The following is a 15798-nucleotide window of genomic DNA, read 5'->3' on the forward strand; positions in this document are numbered from 1 at the left end:
GCTAGTCTAACAAAATTACTCCAGGAGAGCATCGACAACTCATCCAGGAGGTCACAAAAGAACTCAGAACATTATCTAAAGAACAGCAGGCTTCACTTGCCTCAATTAAGGTCAGTGTTCATGATTCAACAATAAAAAGAGAGACAAAAAAAAAAAGGCGTCCACGGGGGAGGTTCAGAGCCAAGTCCACAGCTGGGCAGAAAGAGCACAAAGACCTATCTACATATTTGCCAAAAAACATCATTATGATCCATAAGGTTTTTAGTGAAATATTCTTTGGACTAACAAAACAAAAGTGGAACTTAATGAAAGGTGTGCATCCTCTTACATCTGGTGTAAAACTAACAAAATTTCAGAGAAATGACATGACACTGACTGTCAAACATGGTTGTAGTAGTGTGATGGATGGGGCATCTGAACTACTTTTGAACGGCTGAAACAAATAAAAATAAATAAAAATATTTTGAAGTGGCCTAGTCAAAGTTAAAATCCTTAAGTCGTTGCTATCAAAAGATGCACAAACATTTTTTTAGATTTAGGAGACAGTAAGTCTTTCACATAGGACCAGGATGGTTTGGATAGTTTTCCCTCTTAATAAATGAAATCATCATTTGACAACTGCATTTTTAATTTACTCAGGTTAAATTTGTCTGATATTTACATTAATTTCATGAACTAAAGAGTGACAAAAAAAAAAGCATAAAATAGAAGAAATCAATTTCTGAATTCCCTGAGAGAAAGGTTTGATTAATGGCACTCCAGAAAAATCAGCCATCAAGCATAAACCAAAGTCAGCCATAGAAAATCCCATAAAGCAGCTCGTTGTACACAGTTGTTGGTCATTACTGCCAAGGCACTATAAGATACCAGGACTTTATTAGTATTTTTTTTAATGTTAAGAGAACAAACCAAAAACAGAAGAGCAACAGTGAGGAGATGAGCCAGAAAGGCGCCAAAACAAAGAGAGGGTGAAAACCTTGTCGAACAGTACCGTGACATTTATGCCCAGGCTGCTGTCTATTTTTGACAGCTCAACGTCAAATAGATCTCCTGGACGGAGACTACTGACCCCTGGGGCATTACCATTTAAACTTTCCATGATGTTTTCCTGCAAACAGAGAACAAGGCATCAAGCTGAATTGAACATGCAGTGAGGAAAAAGTGATTAAGGCCATGTGAAAAAGATGTTAATGCAGACGAGTCAAACAGATGCTTATCATGCAGTATACAGGTAAAAAGGGCCTTCCATTGACACTGATAGGCCAAAGGTTAACAACATGCAGGCAGCGGTGTCAAGCATCAGGCAGGTAAGCCATGATGCTTGTTCATAGGAGAAGAATTTGTTCCAACTGAATCAAAAGATTACACTGTGTGTACTTGGGTTCATGGTCCATCAGAGCAGACAATTATCATGTTGGAAAATAAGAGCAAAATATAATTTAAAGCAATAAATTCATAACCACAAGGACCGTACCTTTTTGGCTTTCAGTTTCTCTTGACAACCGGAATAAGTCTCTTCATCCATGTCTGTATCCCCCCTGTCAGACTGTTCAGAAACTGATGGAGCTGCTGAAGGTTTGACTTTTCTCGTTTTCGGAGGCAGAGCTGGAGGTGAAGCATTCAACTCAGTATTTGGTTCTAGTACTTGATTGCTGGTAGTGGTTTCAGCAGTGGTAGCAGCTTTCATTCTTTCCAAGGCCTGCTGAACTCTATCACGAGAGGGCTGGCTGATTATAGCAGAACTGCTGGTCCTAGAGTCCTGAGAGTTGAGGCTGGTGTGCTGACGGACTGGAGAGGAGGCGGACGAGGGAGTGCCACCACCGTGGACAGGAGGGCTGGGGCTTACTGTGCCGCGATGTTTCTCTGATGACGTCTCAATCTCCAGCTCTAGTCTCCGGACTGGTTTAGGTGAATTAAAAGATGATTTGGGTGGTTGGGGAACATTTGGGGTGGAATCTGTCAAAACACGAGAACAGGAAGGTGATGTAAGACTGAGAGTAAAGTAAATAAATTATACATTTTACTTTCATCTTAAACAGATATATGTTCCTACCTTTATAAAGCCTCTCTTTAGGTTGTGAAACAACCAGAGTCACATCATCTGGAGCGCTTTGAAGGATATTAACAGTTTCATCATGAGAAAATCCATCCAGGTTTAGATCATTCACAGATATCAGCCGGTCACCTGAAACAATTTTATCAATGTTAACAACACAGGAATCTAGTAAAGGGGGAAATTTACAGGAGAATATATTTAAAAAAAACACTACAAATTAGTCTCTTACCAGGTTTAAGGTGGCCGTTTAGATCAGCAGGACCCCCAGGAGTGATGGAGCTAATGATTGTTCCAAGGTTTGTACGACCAGAGTTCTCCCCTCCGACAACCTGAAATCCTACAATACACACAAGCCTCAAGTCATGTAGGGGACATAGTAGAAGAAGCTCTGCTCAGATGAGATTAAAAAAAAAACATTATGTGTAGTGGAAAACGAACACTGCTGGTGGGGATGCATTTCTCTAGCTAGAACGGGGAAGCTGTTCTAGCTGGAGAAATGCATCACTGCTTTAGCCAGAACAGGAAAGCTGGTCAGAGATGATGGGAAGAAGAATAAAGCTAAATAAAGCTCTGGCCACTATAGAAGGAAGAGCCAGGGGATTGTTTTTAAATATAAGGTAATACTTGGACTACAGCCTTCATGTAATCTGCATGTACAGAAAAATAAAGTTACTTACCCTTTCTGTTCATTTAACTCTATGTTGCTTTCAGTTCCATTTGCCCGTAATGAAATGGCTAAAAAGGCTTTTTTTTTTTACTCTGCACCTTTTGTAACATGCTGCAGAATGACTGGAAATTAACAGACTTAATACATTTTTACCTTATTACCTATGTACCTTAACATACAGCCAAAGCTTTAATAGTGTAATTCAGGTAAAAGAACATTCATGTTCCAATTAAGGTCCAGACCTAAATCGAGTTGAGAATCTGAGACTTGAAAATTGTTCTTCACAGCCACCACTCATTCGATCCAGCTAAGTTTGAGCAATTTGCAAAGAGGACTTCTTTCAGTTTCTAGATGTGCACAACTAGTTAAAGACATACCCACAAAACCTTGCAGTTGCAGTAAAATGCTTTTAGAAATCTCTGAAAACCATGTATCCTTTTCACTTCACAATCATATATTAGTTTGTGTTGTTCTATTACAAAAAACAAAATCAGAAATAATCAGTAACAACACCACTGTTTGCAATATGTGTTATGCAAAGAACTGCTATGTCAATTTTCAATATCATGCATTCAGGCTCTCTTTGAAACATATCTGGAGACATCTGTTTAATGTAGTGAAGTTTTAGAAGGTAAAGAGGTGATAAAGTCATTAAGAAATGTTGGCAAAATTGTTTCATTGCCAATACAGCAGAAGTTTTCCAGAAGCAACTTTTCAATAAAATCTTGTTGAGATGGAAATCATATCTAATTATTTTTCCAGAAGCTGTAGAGACTACTCATTATCTGGAGTCTATGGTTGCTAGGAACCCAAAGCATAAAGGCATTAACACTATTTATTGTAAGTCACATAGTTATCACCACATGCTCAAATGGTATCACATACTATATGTTTTCCCAATATCATGCAGCCATAAAGTTCATGTCCTTTTATTGACTTCCACTTCATAAATAATACCAACAAAACAACTTCCTGATAGTGCCCTCACCTTCCATTTGGCCCCATATGAGCACACAAAGCAAATTGATGTAATGTAGAATACTATTGAACTTGGAGCATTGGGAAATGATAGCTAAATTTGTTATAAATATGAATACGGATGCTTACCCAGCCCATATTTTGCATCTTTCTTCAAGTTTACAGTTGTAATCTCTCTCTCCAGAGATGGCAGCTCATTAAGCTTTTTCCTCAAAGAATCTGTCCAATAAAAAACAAGCAAAAGTAACAGAAGATAAAGTTATTATTAAAAGAAGACATTTCTCCTTCTTTCAAACATGAATATGTTGAAATTAGCTGGATTCAAGGCTGGCTACTCTGAGTGCATTAAAACAACAGCACTGTGACCTTAGGTCCGGTCTAGGTAACTATAGAATGGTGCTGAAGGACTTCTACTTTAGCACGCTAGAAGGACTGAAGAAGAACTGAGAGACAAGCATGAAGCAATTCAATGGTGGGACTGTGGCCAAAGTTCAGATCCACAGGCCAGCAGCAGGAGAAGAACAAAGGCTCAGTTCTGTTAGATTTACTGAGTTTTATTTTTGGGTTGTATCCAGAATCTACTGTCATGTTGGGTCAACTGACTGGAGAAAAAATCTTTCATGCTTTAGTGCAGTTTTGTAAATCCATTCCTGACTTTAAGTTGTGAAGAAAGACTGGATAGTTTGCTATAAATACCTGCAGCCACATACATACCATTAACAGATGCTGGAGTTGAAGGAGCTCCAGAGGAACTGTGCATACTGACCCCTGGGAACACGAAGCAGATCAGTCCATTACTAATTTACACTTTAATTTCTTTGTACAACAGATGTAGTAGAAATATTGCTCTGCTGATGATCAGACCATGTTCCTTGTAAAGTAAACACAGAACCTGTGGTGCAACAAAGAACCAAGACCATAAAGCAGTAATTTAACCTTTTAGCTTCCAACCCACAGAGTAAGAGTGGAAGAGACTTCTGATTCAGACTATTGGTTGAGTACTCAAGCATTTCTTCTAAGTCAATTTAACAGAGGTACATCACCAACATCAAATACATTAACACTCAATATATTGGTTTTATCAGTTCGTAGGTACTGTTTATCTCTTCTTACATTTATAGCAAAAATATGCTGTACCATTTTCATTTTTTGCAATTCAGTTTAAATTCTCAGGAGGATGTCAAGACTCTGCACTTGTTGGTATGACACCTGTGTCCCGACCCCAACTTTGGAAACCGCTGCCATAAAGTCAAAAGTGTCAAAACGTAATAAATTCTAAATCTATTACAAAATAAATATTTATACAAACATGAAAATTTATACATTTTTATTTAGAGTTTTTCAGTTGTAAAGACCATATGTACATTTCTCTGTATTTATTTATTTCATGGTTCTTGTGTTGCTCCAAGAAGCAATTTTAGCTTGTCAAATAAACCCGATTATTTAACTAGTTAACCTGCAGGCAAGTTAACTGAACTGAGAAAAGCCAGGTAGATCTGCCCACTGACTGATGCACAAGGCTTAGTTATAAAATATTTCATGGTGTGTCACAGCAGACCACTCCAAAATATTTATATAATTTTCTAAATAAAATACATATTTGTATTTACAAATTTTTTTATATAAATGCATTTAATTAACACTGTGTTTTATTTTTGGTTAATTACACAGTTATTCATGAGTTTTTTGTTTTTTGGGGGGGGGGGGGGGGGGTTTGTGGCACATTTGGGCCCCCATAAGAACTGAATACAGGATTTTTATGTAGCTTTGTTCACTCTCGTTGGGTACTCAAAAAAAAGACATAACTCAGTAATGAGTAAAGCTAAAGTATGGAGAATGTTGAACGCACAGCAAGTAAGGAGGATTTATCCCAATACATTGTGGTAAAAATGTAACTGCTGGAGAAAGACAAAGCTACAGTCTAGATTGTGAGAAAATAATTAGTTACTTTTATGCAAAACTTTAAAATATAGTATCTATTTTTATTTGTAATCATCAAAAACAGCAGTCTTACCAACTACATATGCTTGCCCATTGTCCTCAATGGAGGAAGAGTCTGATTCCTTTTTAGACTGACTGTGGTGCCATGAAGGGCTGCTGTGGAAAGCTGCACCCAATGACCTGAGAAAGGGAAACAAAGTCAATTTATCTATATAGCACATTAAAAAACAACAAAAGTTGAAAAGTGCTTTATAAATAAAACAGTAAACAATAATAAAAAACCAAAAACACCATCTGGTCTAACAAGCTTTCAGATTCTGCTAGAATTAGAGAGAAAACAAATGAGTCTTAAGCATTGATTTAATAGACTCAGCAATTGTCTTTTTATTGATCTGAAAACTATTCCACAATTTTGGTACAGCCACTACAGAAGCTTGATTGCCTTTATATTATAGTTTAGATCTTAAAGTGTTTAATAAAAACTGGTTGTTTGACCAGTTTATAAATGTTTAGTATGCCACCTAAATATGGCGGGACAAGGTTATTTTAAAACTTTAAAAGCCAACAATAAAACTTTAAAATTTATTCCAAGCAGACTGCGAGCCATTGGAGAGAAGCCAGAACTGGGGTTATGCAATGTTGTTTTTTAGTACTTGTTAGAAGCTGGACGTCTTTATACTGGAAAGTCTGTAAGTGATGGAGGGAAGACTGGTCCAGTACAGCATACAGGGCATTGCACTGGTTGCCTGTTAATTTTAGGATTCATTCTTTTGTTTTGAAGTCTTTAAATGGTTTTGCCCCTCCCGGTATCTCTGAGCTTTTACAGCCAGATGTGCCCCGTCGTTCTCTCGGATCTGCTGACCTGCTGCTCCTGTCGCTGCCAAGAACCGGGCAGAAGCTCAGGCGAGACCACACCTTCTCTGTAGCTGGTCCCAAGCTTTTGAAAAACCTGCTGCTGCACATCAGGCAGGCTTCCTCCCTGATGGTTTTCCCTGAAATCTATTTTCAAAACCCACCTTTTTCCACATGCTTTTAACACCCAAAAGGGCATTGATTTGATGTTATGTATATTTTAGTTATTTGTATTTTATGTGTATGTATATATGCTTTTGATCTGTACAGCACTTTGTCTAGCCGTTTGTTTTAGAGCGCTGGTTGGAATGGATACAGGCCATTGCAATAGTTCAAGCGCAAAGTAATAAAAGCATGAATAACTCCCTTCAGATATGCAGCTGACCTGTTCAATGAGCCTGGGCTGGAATAAGCTGGATTTCCCAACTGTAGATATCTGTTTCTCCAATCTAGAAATATGGTTAAAAAAAAAGCCCCAAATGTCTGACCTCAGATTGACCATCTGAAGTCAAGGGGCATACAATGTTGTGGGAGGGATCAGTGTTCCACCTAGGCTAATCATATTGGTTTATACTTAATATCTGTGATCTGAACAAGTGCAGACTGGCCATGAGGAGGCAAGACTAAACAGCTAACAACTAAAAGTAAATACAATATTAAATAATGTGCTTTATTGAACTGTTTCTTAGACCCCAGTTGTTTATATATAACACTTGGGCCAATTATAATGCATGAAAAGTCCCTGGCAACATAAATTGACAAGCCCTAAATAAACCAGCAAACACAAAGCCAGGTACCCTCGCCCATGGACACAGGGGATTGTGTACCCTCACATGCAAAGATCCCCTCCAGAGAGACAATTAGGTGGAGGTAGAGATCTGTCCGCTGTGTCTCTAAAGTCGAGGCACAAGGTTAGGTGCCTAAAACAATCCCCTTGCTTAATAATCACACTCTGTCCTAAAGCACGCTCAAAGATCTTGACAGAGGCTTAAAGAAACTACACAAACTGACACAGGACACATTAAATTAAGTAAAAAGACATAAACATGTTAAATCTGCTTAAATCTCTCAGCTTTGTTTTACTGGTTCTCAGTAGAATGAGTACCAGGAGAAAAAGCATTTTGCCCCTAACATTTAAATTTGATTTACTTACTTGTCCTGATGATGTGAGATGGAGTCTGTATCTGAGCTTGCCCGCTGATGTTGTTGGAAATTGGAAGGTGCTTGGTTTAACTGGGGCTGGGTCAGTCTGCCATTTGAGGAACGGAGCAAATCCAACAACGGGTTCTCCTCTGACTCCGGCATCTGCGCCAGGTTGTGATGGGACCGACTCATTAGTTGTGGGTTGGGAAACACGGTGGAGGGTAATGGGTTGTAACCTGGAAGGTGGAGCTCCTCATGGACTAAAACTGAGCCGGATGGTGACTTGTTGAGGGCCACCTCTGAGTACGAGATCCTCTTCAGGTGGTCTGGGTTGGAGCGTGTGGATAAGGTCTGGGCCAGGCTGATTGGGCCTGGTGTCCTAGCTGATGTATCTCCACCCTGGGTGTCAAGGGAATACTTCATGCTGCTTAAGGGGCAGTTCTCTGATAAACAGGAACATATAGAACAAAACATACTCAATATTGGTACAATTGTGAACTTTAGTACATTAAGGCTACGCTCACACTGTAGGTCTTAATGCTCAAATCCAATTTTTTCAGGAATCTGATTTTTTATGTGTGGTCGTTCACATTACTTTGAAAATGTTGCGGCTCCAAACTGACCCGCATGCCCATAAGAACATCAAGCGTCATCAAGCGCAGCACAACAATAAACACAGAGAAATAGGTGTGATGGTTTAAGTGCTCAACAGATGCCATTTATTGTCAGCAGGTTCTGTGAATAAAAGGAGAGTGAAACTCTTTATTGTTCCGTTTTAGGGAGATCTGACTGACAATTCAGCACAACAAACTGTTTGGATGTGGAGACAAAGCCAGCAATGGTGGGGCAGGGATGCTGACAACTTTACAGAGACCGAGTTCTTTCAGAACTTTATCATGTTGAGGGCAACTTTTAATCATATATGTTTGCGCCTCTCCTCTCAACTCCACAGGCAGAAGACTTGATGCAATCTAGTGTATCGGACTGCAGCAGAGGCAGATTATCACATGCTCAGTAACCTCGATAGCATTTTAAAGTCCTCTGTTTGAACGGTTGTATACGAATTGTACAATACAAACTACGTCCCACATCCAGACGGTTCCTATGAGGCTTTCAATTAGGCTTGACTAAACTTTTATCTCTGTTTATTAACGAGCTCCAACATCTCGCTGTCTCTCCACTGTGCAGTACTATTCCAGCCCCCCCGTCTGTTTTGCTAACCGATACAGTTTTCTGCTGGGCGGCGCAAAATTGTGACAAACATGACGGAAAGTGACGTCAAAATCACATCTAATCTGCCTTGGTCGTTCCCACTGGAGTCACATTGCAAAATATCAGATTCGAGTCGTATTTAGGACCACATATGAATGTGGCTCAAATGTGACTTGAAAACGTCACATATGGCTCAGATATGAGCGTTCACACTTGTTCTAGTCTGACCTGGTCACTTGACCCCCCCCAAAAAAAAGAAAATCAGATTTGGGCCACATTTGCCTGCAGTGTGAACAGGGCCTAAGTGTAAGAGTATTGAAAGTGCCTTTTTCTAGACACTGTAGGAGCATTACCAATCCAGGAACTATTATTCTTTTTCTGGAGGTATTCTTTAACCCTTGTCATTTCTACTGGAGGGACCAGTAGAAACAACAACCTTTGGAGTGAAGCTCTAGAGAGGGACGGGGTTGAACATTTCAATCTAGTTGAATATTCCCAGCCTTTTATGTCAGTTATTTCTCGGTATAAACTTCTCTGCAGGTCTCTTGCAGTTGTAGAACACCAGATTGTATTCCTAACCAGAGCTCTCTCCTCTCATATCAAAACCAAGTACAACAGAAAATAGGTGTTCCTGCTGTACAACCACAAGTAGACAGATTATTAGGCTAGCCAAATTGGTTTGTAAACTCTACCCATAGACATACCAAGATCCTGCAGCTCCTGGTTGCTTTGGCGTGCCTTCGTCTGCAGGTGGAACTTGTGCTGATCAGAGCACATCTGCAGCAGATACTGACATGTCCTGTTGCTGTCAGTCTGGAAAAGGTGTTTGATTTCATCCGATGTGTTCTGAAGGCAAATTTTCTTTTTCTTGAGGAAGAAAGAGATTTACAATGAGAAAGCTTTAATCTAATCTTTCCAGGAAAAAAAAAAACAACAGTTATTTATAGATACACAAAAAAAAAAAACAAGCACGCACTGCAAAGGAAATCTTCTTGGTCTCCCTCCAGGGGAACTTCAGCACAGGGTTTCGATGTCCATTAAGGACATCAAAAATGAGCACGCCTTTGGAGTAGACCCCCAACATGATGCCTGTTTGAGACCTTTTCTCTGGGAGCACCCGATGGAAATGGACTCCGTACTCAGCCAGCTTCTGGCTCACCTTTTCAGACAAACATGAAGTGTTCTTAAATGCTAAATACCCCAAAAATTAAAACAGTAAGTTCACAACCATTTTGACAAAAAATGTGCATAAAAAGGTAAAATGTTAGTGGAATCAACTACTTCAATTTTGTATGTATACCTAACTAAATAAAGGTAGAATCTGACAGTGTAACAAATGTTATAATTGATTACTGAATAAATGATTCACTGATTCAATCAGTCATCCATTCATACACACATTTACACACTGATAGTGGTAGACAACACTGTAGCCACAGCTGCCCTGGGGCAGGGTTAGGGTTACAGCATCTCAGCACTTTCATCAGCTGCAACCCACCGGTTACAGAGCGAACTCCTACCACCTGCGCCACAGTCACCCCAAATACTGATATTCTTTCATTTCAACATTATGTACACAAAACACTCAACACACATAAAAAATAAATCAGGGCTAATTGTAGTACACAATGTATTAAGACTTTGGTCATTTTGTGCTAACCTTGAGGAACTCAAACTCAGCCTCCGATTCTGATGCTCCGTAATAGTTACTGTGAATTTCAGGCAGTTGTTCCCGAAGAGTCGTCTGGTCAACCTTATCCAAGATGGACACCGGCAGGTAGTGCTCCAGTCTGAAGTAGGTCTTCCCATGAAGCTGCAGTAGACATTAACCATTTAATTTTCATAATGAACTGGTCAGTTCCTTTATTTGATTAAAGATATGTATTATTCTAGAAGTTAACTAAAATAAAGAAATATATACATAGAAATACTAAATATATATACAACTTTCAAGGTAAATATATTTCTAAAAGGTGGTGTAGACCTATAATTCAACCATAGATGTCCATAAATTTAAGGTATGTGTAACGACATGGAATGACACAGGGAAAAAGTATTGAACATGCTTACTGAAATATATTTATTACATTGTAAAAAGACTTTGTTAGTTTTGACAGCTTCAAGATGCCTCCTGTATTGAAAAACTAGTCGCATGCTCGCTCTGGTGTGATTTTGGGCTAGGTCCAGGGATAGCATGTGCGGCGGGGGATGGTGATGTGTCTAGTTTAGGGGGGTTCGGTGCCCGATGTCTCACGCTGCGCCTCTTTGGCCTGAGGGCTGCTGCCCCTGTCCTTCACTGGCGACCTACATCTGTGCAGGGCATATGGCTGTCCTAAGGTGATGTCTGGTGTATGTCTGCCTAGGGCTGCTGCAGCATTCTGGAGTGGAGTCCACCCGTCCTACTCTGCTCTTGGGTGCTGTGTGTCGCAGGCCTTTCACCATTCGCCACTTTAACAACTGTGCATCTCCAGGTGACAAACTGGCTCATACACCCACTCAACACAACAAGCTGTGTTTGGGACCACTGCCCTCTGAAACCTCCACTACTGTTTCATAAACTTCATCCTGGAAGATGGTGGCAGAATTTTCTTTAACTAGAAGGTCTCAGTAGAGCTGCCCATTTAGTCAGTCAGTCAGTCATTTTCTACCGCTTATTCCATAGTGGGTCGCAGGGGAGCTGGTGCCTATCTCCAGCAGTCTATGGGCGAGAGGCGGGGTACACCCTGGACAGATCGCCAGTCCATCGGAGGGCAACACACATACAACCATGCACACACCTAAGGGCAATTTAGAGTGACCAATTAACCTAATAGGCATGTCTTTGGACTGTGGGAGGAAGCCGGAGTACCCGGTGAGAACCCACGCATGCACGGGGAGAACATGCAAACTCCATGCAGAAAGACCCCAGGCCGGGAATCAAACCCAGGACCTTCTTGCTGCAAGGCAACAGTGCTACCAACTGCGCCACCGTGCAGCCCGCTGCCCATTTATCCTTCCTTTAATTATCTGATCTTTGCCTGTGTGCTGAAAAACAACCCTTTTCCATTTTCCATATTTAACTGCTAGTATGGTGTTTTTGGGATGTGAGCTAGTCCCCTTTTCCAGATGAGACCAAAGAGTTCAACTTTGGTCTCATCTGGAAAAATTATATTCTCCCAGTATTTCAAATGCTTGTTTAAATGTTGTTGAGCAAACTTAAAATGTGCCCCTGCTAATTCCTGGTCTTTCTGAGGCTCTCCACAAGTGGTCCTTGGCTGTTGGACAACTGTCGTGAGACGTTTTTTGACTCCTTTGTGCAAAATGTTGTAAGAAGTACCTGTTCATGGACGGTTTATGGTGTAAAGATGTCCTTTTCACCTCTGGAATATAATCATAATGAGATGTTTCTTTTGTGAAACCTTGATAATGAGACACCTTATTATAGGCATGAAACAATTAATCAGATTGATTATGATTTATTGGTGATCAAAATAAACTAATTTAGTAATCTATTAATCATTACCTGCCGTATACAGACACTAAAACATACCATTTGATGAAAGAACAACCCAAGAGCAGCAATTAAGCCAAAATTATACCAAAACTTTAGACATTTTGAGTTTAAGATGAAAAACCTACAAGAGGTAGTCCTCAAGTGGCATAGTTTTAGCTTCACCTGGTTCAAATTCTGTAAAACAAATATCCTATAAAGCAGTTTTTGCTATCCGATTATTAATCAGCCTCTAATTAATGATAGATTTCAGCTAGTGTCATTGCTCTTTCTACATGTGTTTTTTCCCTTGTCAATCCATTTTATTACACATAATTTATGGTCACCTTCGGCTTGATTTCTTTGCATGTGAGGATGGGATGTGTTGTTAGCAATTTTATGAGAATTTTATGTCAATTGCTCCTTTTGAAATACATTTACTTATAAAATTGGTGATGCATTTAATACTTACTTTACCACCTGTTTTTTTATATATAGCCAGATATATGTATGTGTATTTGTGAGGTAGGATAAGTAAGTAAAATTCAGTTCAGTTACAAATTGCACTTCAACTACTGAAAGAAGATCTTGGGTACCTCAGGTTGGTAGTCACCAAATTCAGCCTGCAATGCCAGTGAAGCCAGCAACATTGCATTTTCTGCATTGCAGCGCATCCTTTCCTCCAAGATATCCTTCCTCAGCTGTAGGTAGTACTGATGTTTGGTCATTGCATGCCTGTTTACCATATGGATAAGAAGCATCAAACAGATGTTGTGCTTTTATTCTGCTTTATCAGGGAAATGCATATTAGACAGGAGAATCGTTCACTCATAACAATGTGCGCTTACTGTATGAGGCTGACATCATCGTGAAAGAATTTGATGCGAAAGAAAAGGTTAAAAGGCACGTCAGATCGTCTTTTCTTGGGATCGTCCTTCCATCCATCAGGAGCCACTTTGGTGAGTTTGGCATCGGGTTCAACGAAGAAAAACTCAGTTTCTGTATGGGATTTTTTTTTTTTTTGAAAGATTAAAGTAGGTGTCAGATTACAAATGTAAAATAATGTTAAATCAGGCTGAAAATGAATGTTAGGTCTTAAAAAAATGATTAATTACCCACAAACATCTATGTTTCACTGGGTTTTTTGTGATTGACAAAGTATGATTGTGATCACCATCAATAATCTGATTAAGTAGTTATCAAAGTAAAGGGGATGGAACACAAATACCGGCCATCCTTTTCAGATTTTATTAGTTAAAATGCTGAAATCCAATTATCATTCCACTTCCAATTTATTTACTACTTTGTGTTGATCTATTATGTAAAATTCCAATAAAATGAACTGATGTTTGTGTTTTTCATATAACAAAATGTGAAAATGTTCAACGAGTATGGATCCTGTTGCAAGGCACCATATATTTGTATTTAAGAGAGGATAATTTTAGTTCAAATTTCAGAAAGGTTTTTAATGTGAAAGAAGATCGAAGCGCTTACTCAAGACAGGTGACTGACTAAAATGACTAGAAACATACAACTCTAAATCAAAAGTGTACAAATATGTAAACCCCCAAATCTGTAATTTACCTTTGAGGTATGCAAGGGCGAAGAGATGGTGCTCCACGAGACCAATGTGCGCCACCACCATATCAAAAACGTCTTTACAAACTGCCTTAAGGTCACAGCCCACCTCCAGTTTTTGCCCATTTAGAAGCACAACACCCACCTTCCTCTGCACTTCTTCCATCTTACTTCGTTTCTGTTGCTAGGGATGAAACAGAATGGGGCAAAGGTTAATGAAAGGATAATACAACTCTGATTTCAAGGAGGAAAGGAGAGTAAAATCCTCACCATGATTGACGAAGGCACAGATAAGGTTACCGGCGACTCACTGGCCATCTTAACAAACTCAGGTCCATAAAAGTTCTGTCATTATTGCAAAGAGAAAAGGGAAATAGTCATAGAAAGTTTGTTCACACCTTATATTCACACAGTTCATATTTCTGAAGCTTTTATAACCTTATGCTTTCCATGGCTGTGCACAAAATCAAGTTTCCAACTAGTAACCCCAACATCCTAAATCACATCAATTAAATACACCACAAACGTGACAAAGAATGGATGTGAGAACAACCTAGGATTAAAATAATCCACATGATTTAAGATTTTGTTCCCAGCATTAGCAAATTTGTTCCTGCATTTACCTTCTAACATTTTTACATAATCTGCAATAATAGACTAAATAAATCTGAGCATACTTCCCACATATTTACAGTTAGCCCTAAGGAGGCTGGAATAAATGAAACACTGCAGTCAGCAGTTAGCATTTGCACAACATCAAATGAGCACAGAGTCAACAAGTTCGTTGCCAGTGAACTTATGCAAGTTAAATTTGTACACGCATCATCAAAACCTGCACTATAAATGAGCCTCAAGCTGCTTGCATGTGGGAAGTTTAGACTGCAGTGAGAGGTTTATAAATGATGGCTTTTATTGGGCTTTCTGGATTAGTATCATAAAAGTTGTCTTTATAATGGATAACAAGTATCTTTTTTGGTGTACATCTTCAAGTGCTGAGTCACAAAATACACAAACCTTTCTTTTTCGGAGCGATAAAGGATTGTGAAAGGGGTCCTGAAGGTCAAGTGCTGAAGCATGAGGTCGGAACAGGGGCTCGTCTGCAGGGTAGAAGTTGGCCCTGGACAGCCTGTTGGCCAGATGGGTCTGCAGTCGCTGTACCTCCTCCTCTTGCCGTTGGAGGAGCATCTCAGCACTTTCATCAGATGTACCCTCATTGTGCCTGAAGGGAACCAAATGTTAGCTGCAAACCTCTGTGGTTTAATGTGTGATGCCTGGTAGGCGTTCGTGGCTGAATAATCTGTTAACACACAAACTGCAAAAAATTCCATCTGAAATTTTCTTTCACCCCAGCGGGGATGAGGAACTGCAGGAGGACAAATGAAAATTATTCCTTCTCTGGGAGGAGGCATAGCAACAGCACGCTGTTTAGGCCTGTGATGCTAGAGATTAGAGAGATCAAGAGGAGTGAATGTGAATGTCACATCAGATGACCTCACAACTGAAGCATGAGGCAGATCCTGCTGTGCCACACCAGCTGTGTGTGGCACAGAGGACCAAAATGGGACAGTTTCGTCTGATGCTGCTGGGACCAGCTCATCATCAACAGAAAGACTTATTAGAAAACCCACACACACCTAAACATGTTATGTCTTTCCATCTTTACAAGGACTCTGAATCAACTTCCAATCATTTTCCATTCGTTCTATAGCCTAATCCTGACCCCAACTTAAACTCAATTCAGACCTTAGTCCAAAACCGAACCTCTAACCTAAAAACAACATTTTTTCAGCTCAAGGTAATTCAATCTTAGCAGAAATAAAATCTGTAAAACCTTTGTTTATAACCAGCTCAATACAGTTTTATTTTTTCTGAAGATAGAGCACATACACATGCAGAGGTCCA

At 39.6% G+C, this 15798-nt stretch overlaps 1 protein-coding gene across 3 annotated transcripts in view; it reads right to left on the reverse strand.

Moving 5' to 3' along the window:
* Positions 1-15798, reverse strand: part of ptpn13 (protein tyrosine phosphatase non-receptor type 13) — a 52107-nt gene that overhangs the window by 12483 nt on the left and 23826 nt on the right. The window contains exons 10-25 of one of the 3 annotated variants that reach the window (XM_047372681.1): positions 14911-15115; positions 14167-14241; positions 13903-14080; positions 13167-13317; positions 12915-13053; positions 10510-10662; positions 9826-10008; positions 9554-9716; positions 7648-8080; positions 5716-5822; positions 4416-4469; positions 3831-3920; positions 2286-2393; positions 2054-2185; positions 1475-1956; positions 992-1108 (exon numbers count right to left, since the gene is read on the reverse strand). In XM_047372681.1, the coding sequence (XP_047228637.1) occupies positions 992-1108; positions 1475-1956; positions 2054-2185; positions 2286-2393; positions 3831-3920; positions 4416-4469; positions 5716-5822; positions 7648-8080; positions 9554-9716; positions 9826-10008; positions 10510-10662; positions 12915-13053; positions 13167-13317; positions 13903-14080; positions 14167-14241; positions 14911-15115 (2770 nt within the window). Of the gene's footprint in view, positions 1-976; positions 1109-1474; positions 1957-2053; positions 2186-2285; positions 2394-3830; positions 3921-4415; positions 4470-5715; positions 5823-7647; positions 8081-9553; positions 9717-9825; positions 10009-10509; positions 10663-12914; positions 13054-13166; positions 13318-13902; positions 14081-14166; positions 14242-14910; positions 15116-15798 lie in introns of all 3 variants that reach the window. The other 2 variants (XM_047372680.1, XM_047372682.1) reach the window with 2 other exon arrangements.

Source organism: Girardinichthys multiradiatus, chromosome 8, assembly GCF_021462225.1.
Source record: "Girardinichthys multiradiatus isolate DD_20200921_A chromosome 8, DD_fGirMul_XY1, whole genome shotgun sequence".
Lineage (NCBI taxonomy): Eukaryota > Metazoa > Chordata > Actinopteri > Cyprinodontiformes > Goodeidae > Girardinichthys > Girardinichthys multiradiatus.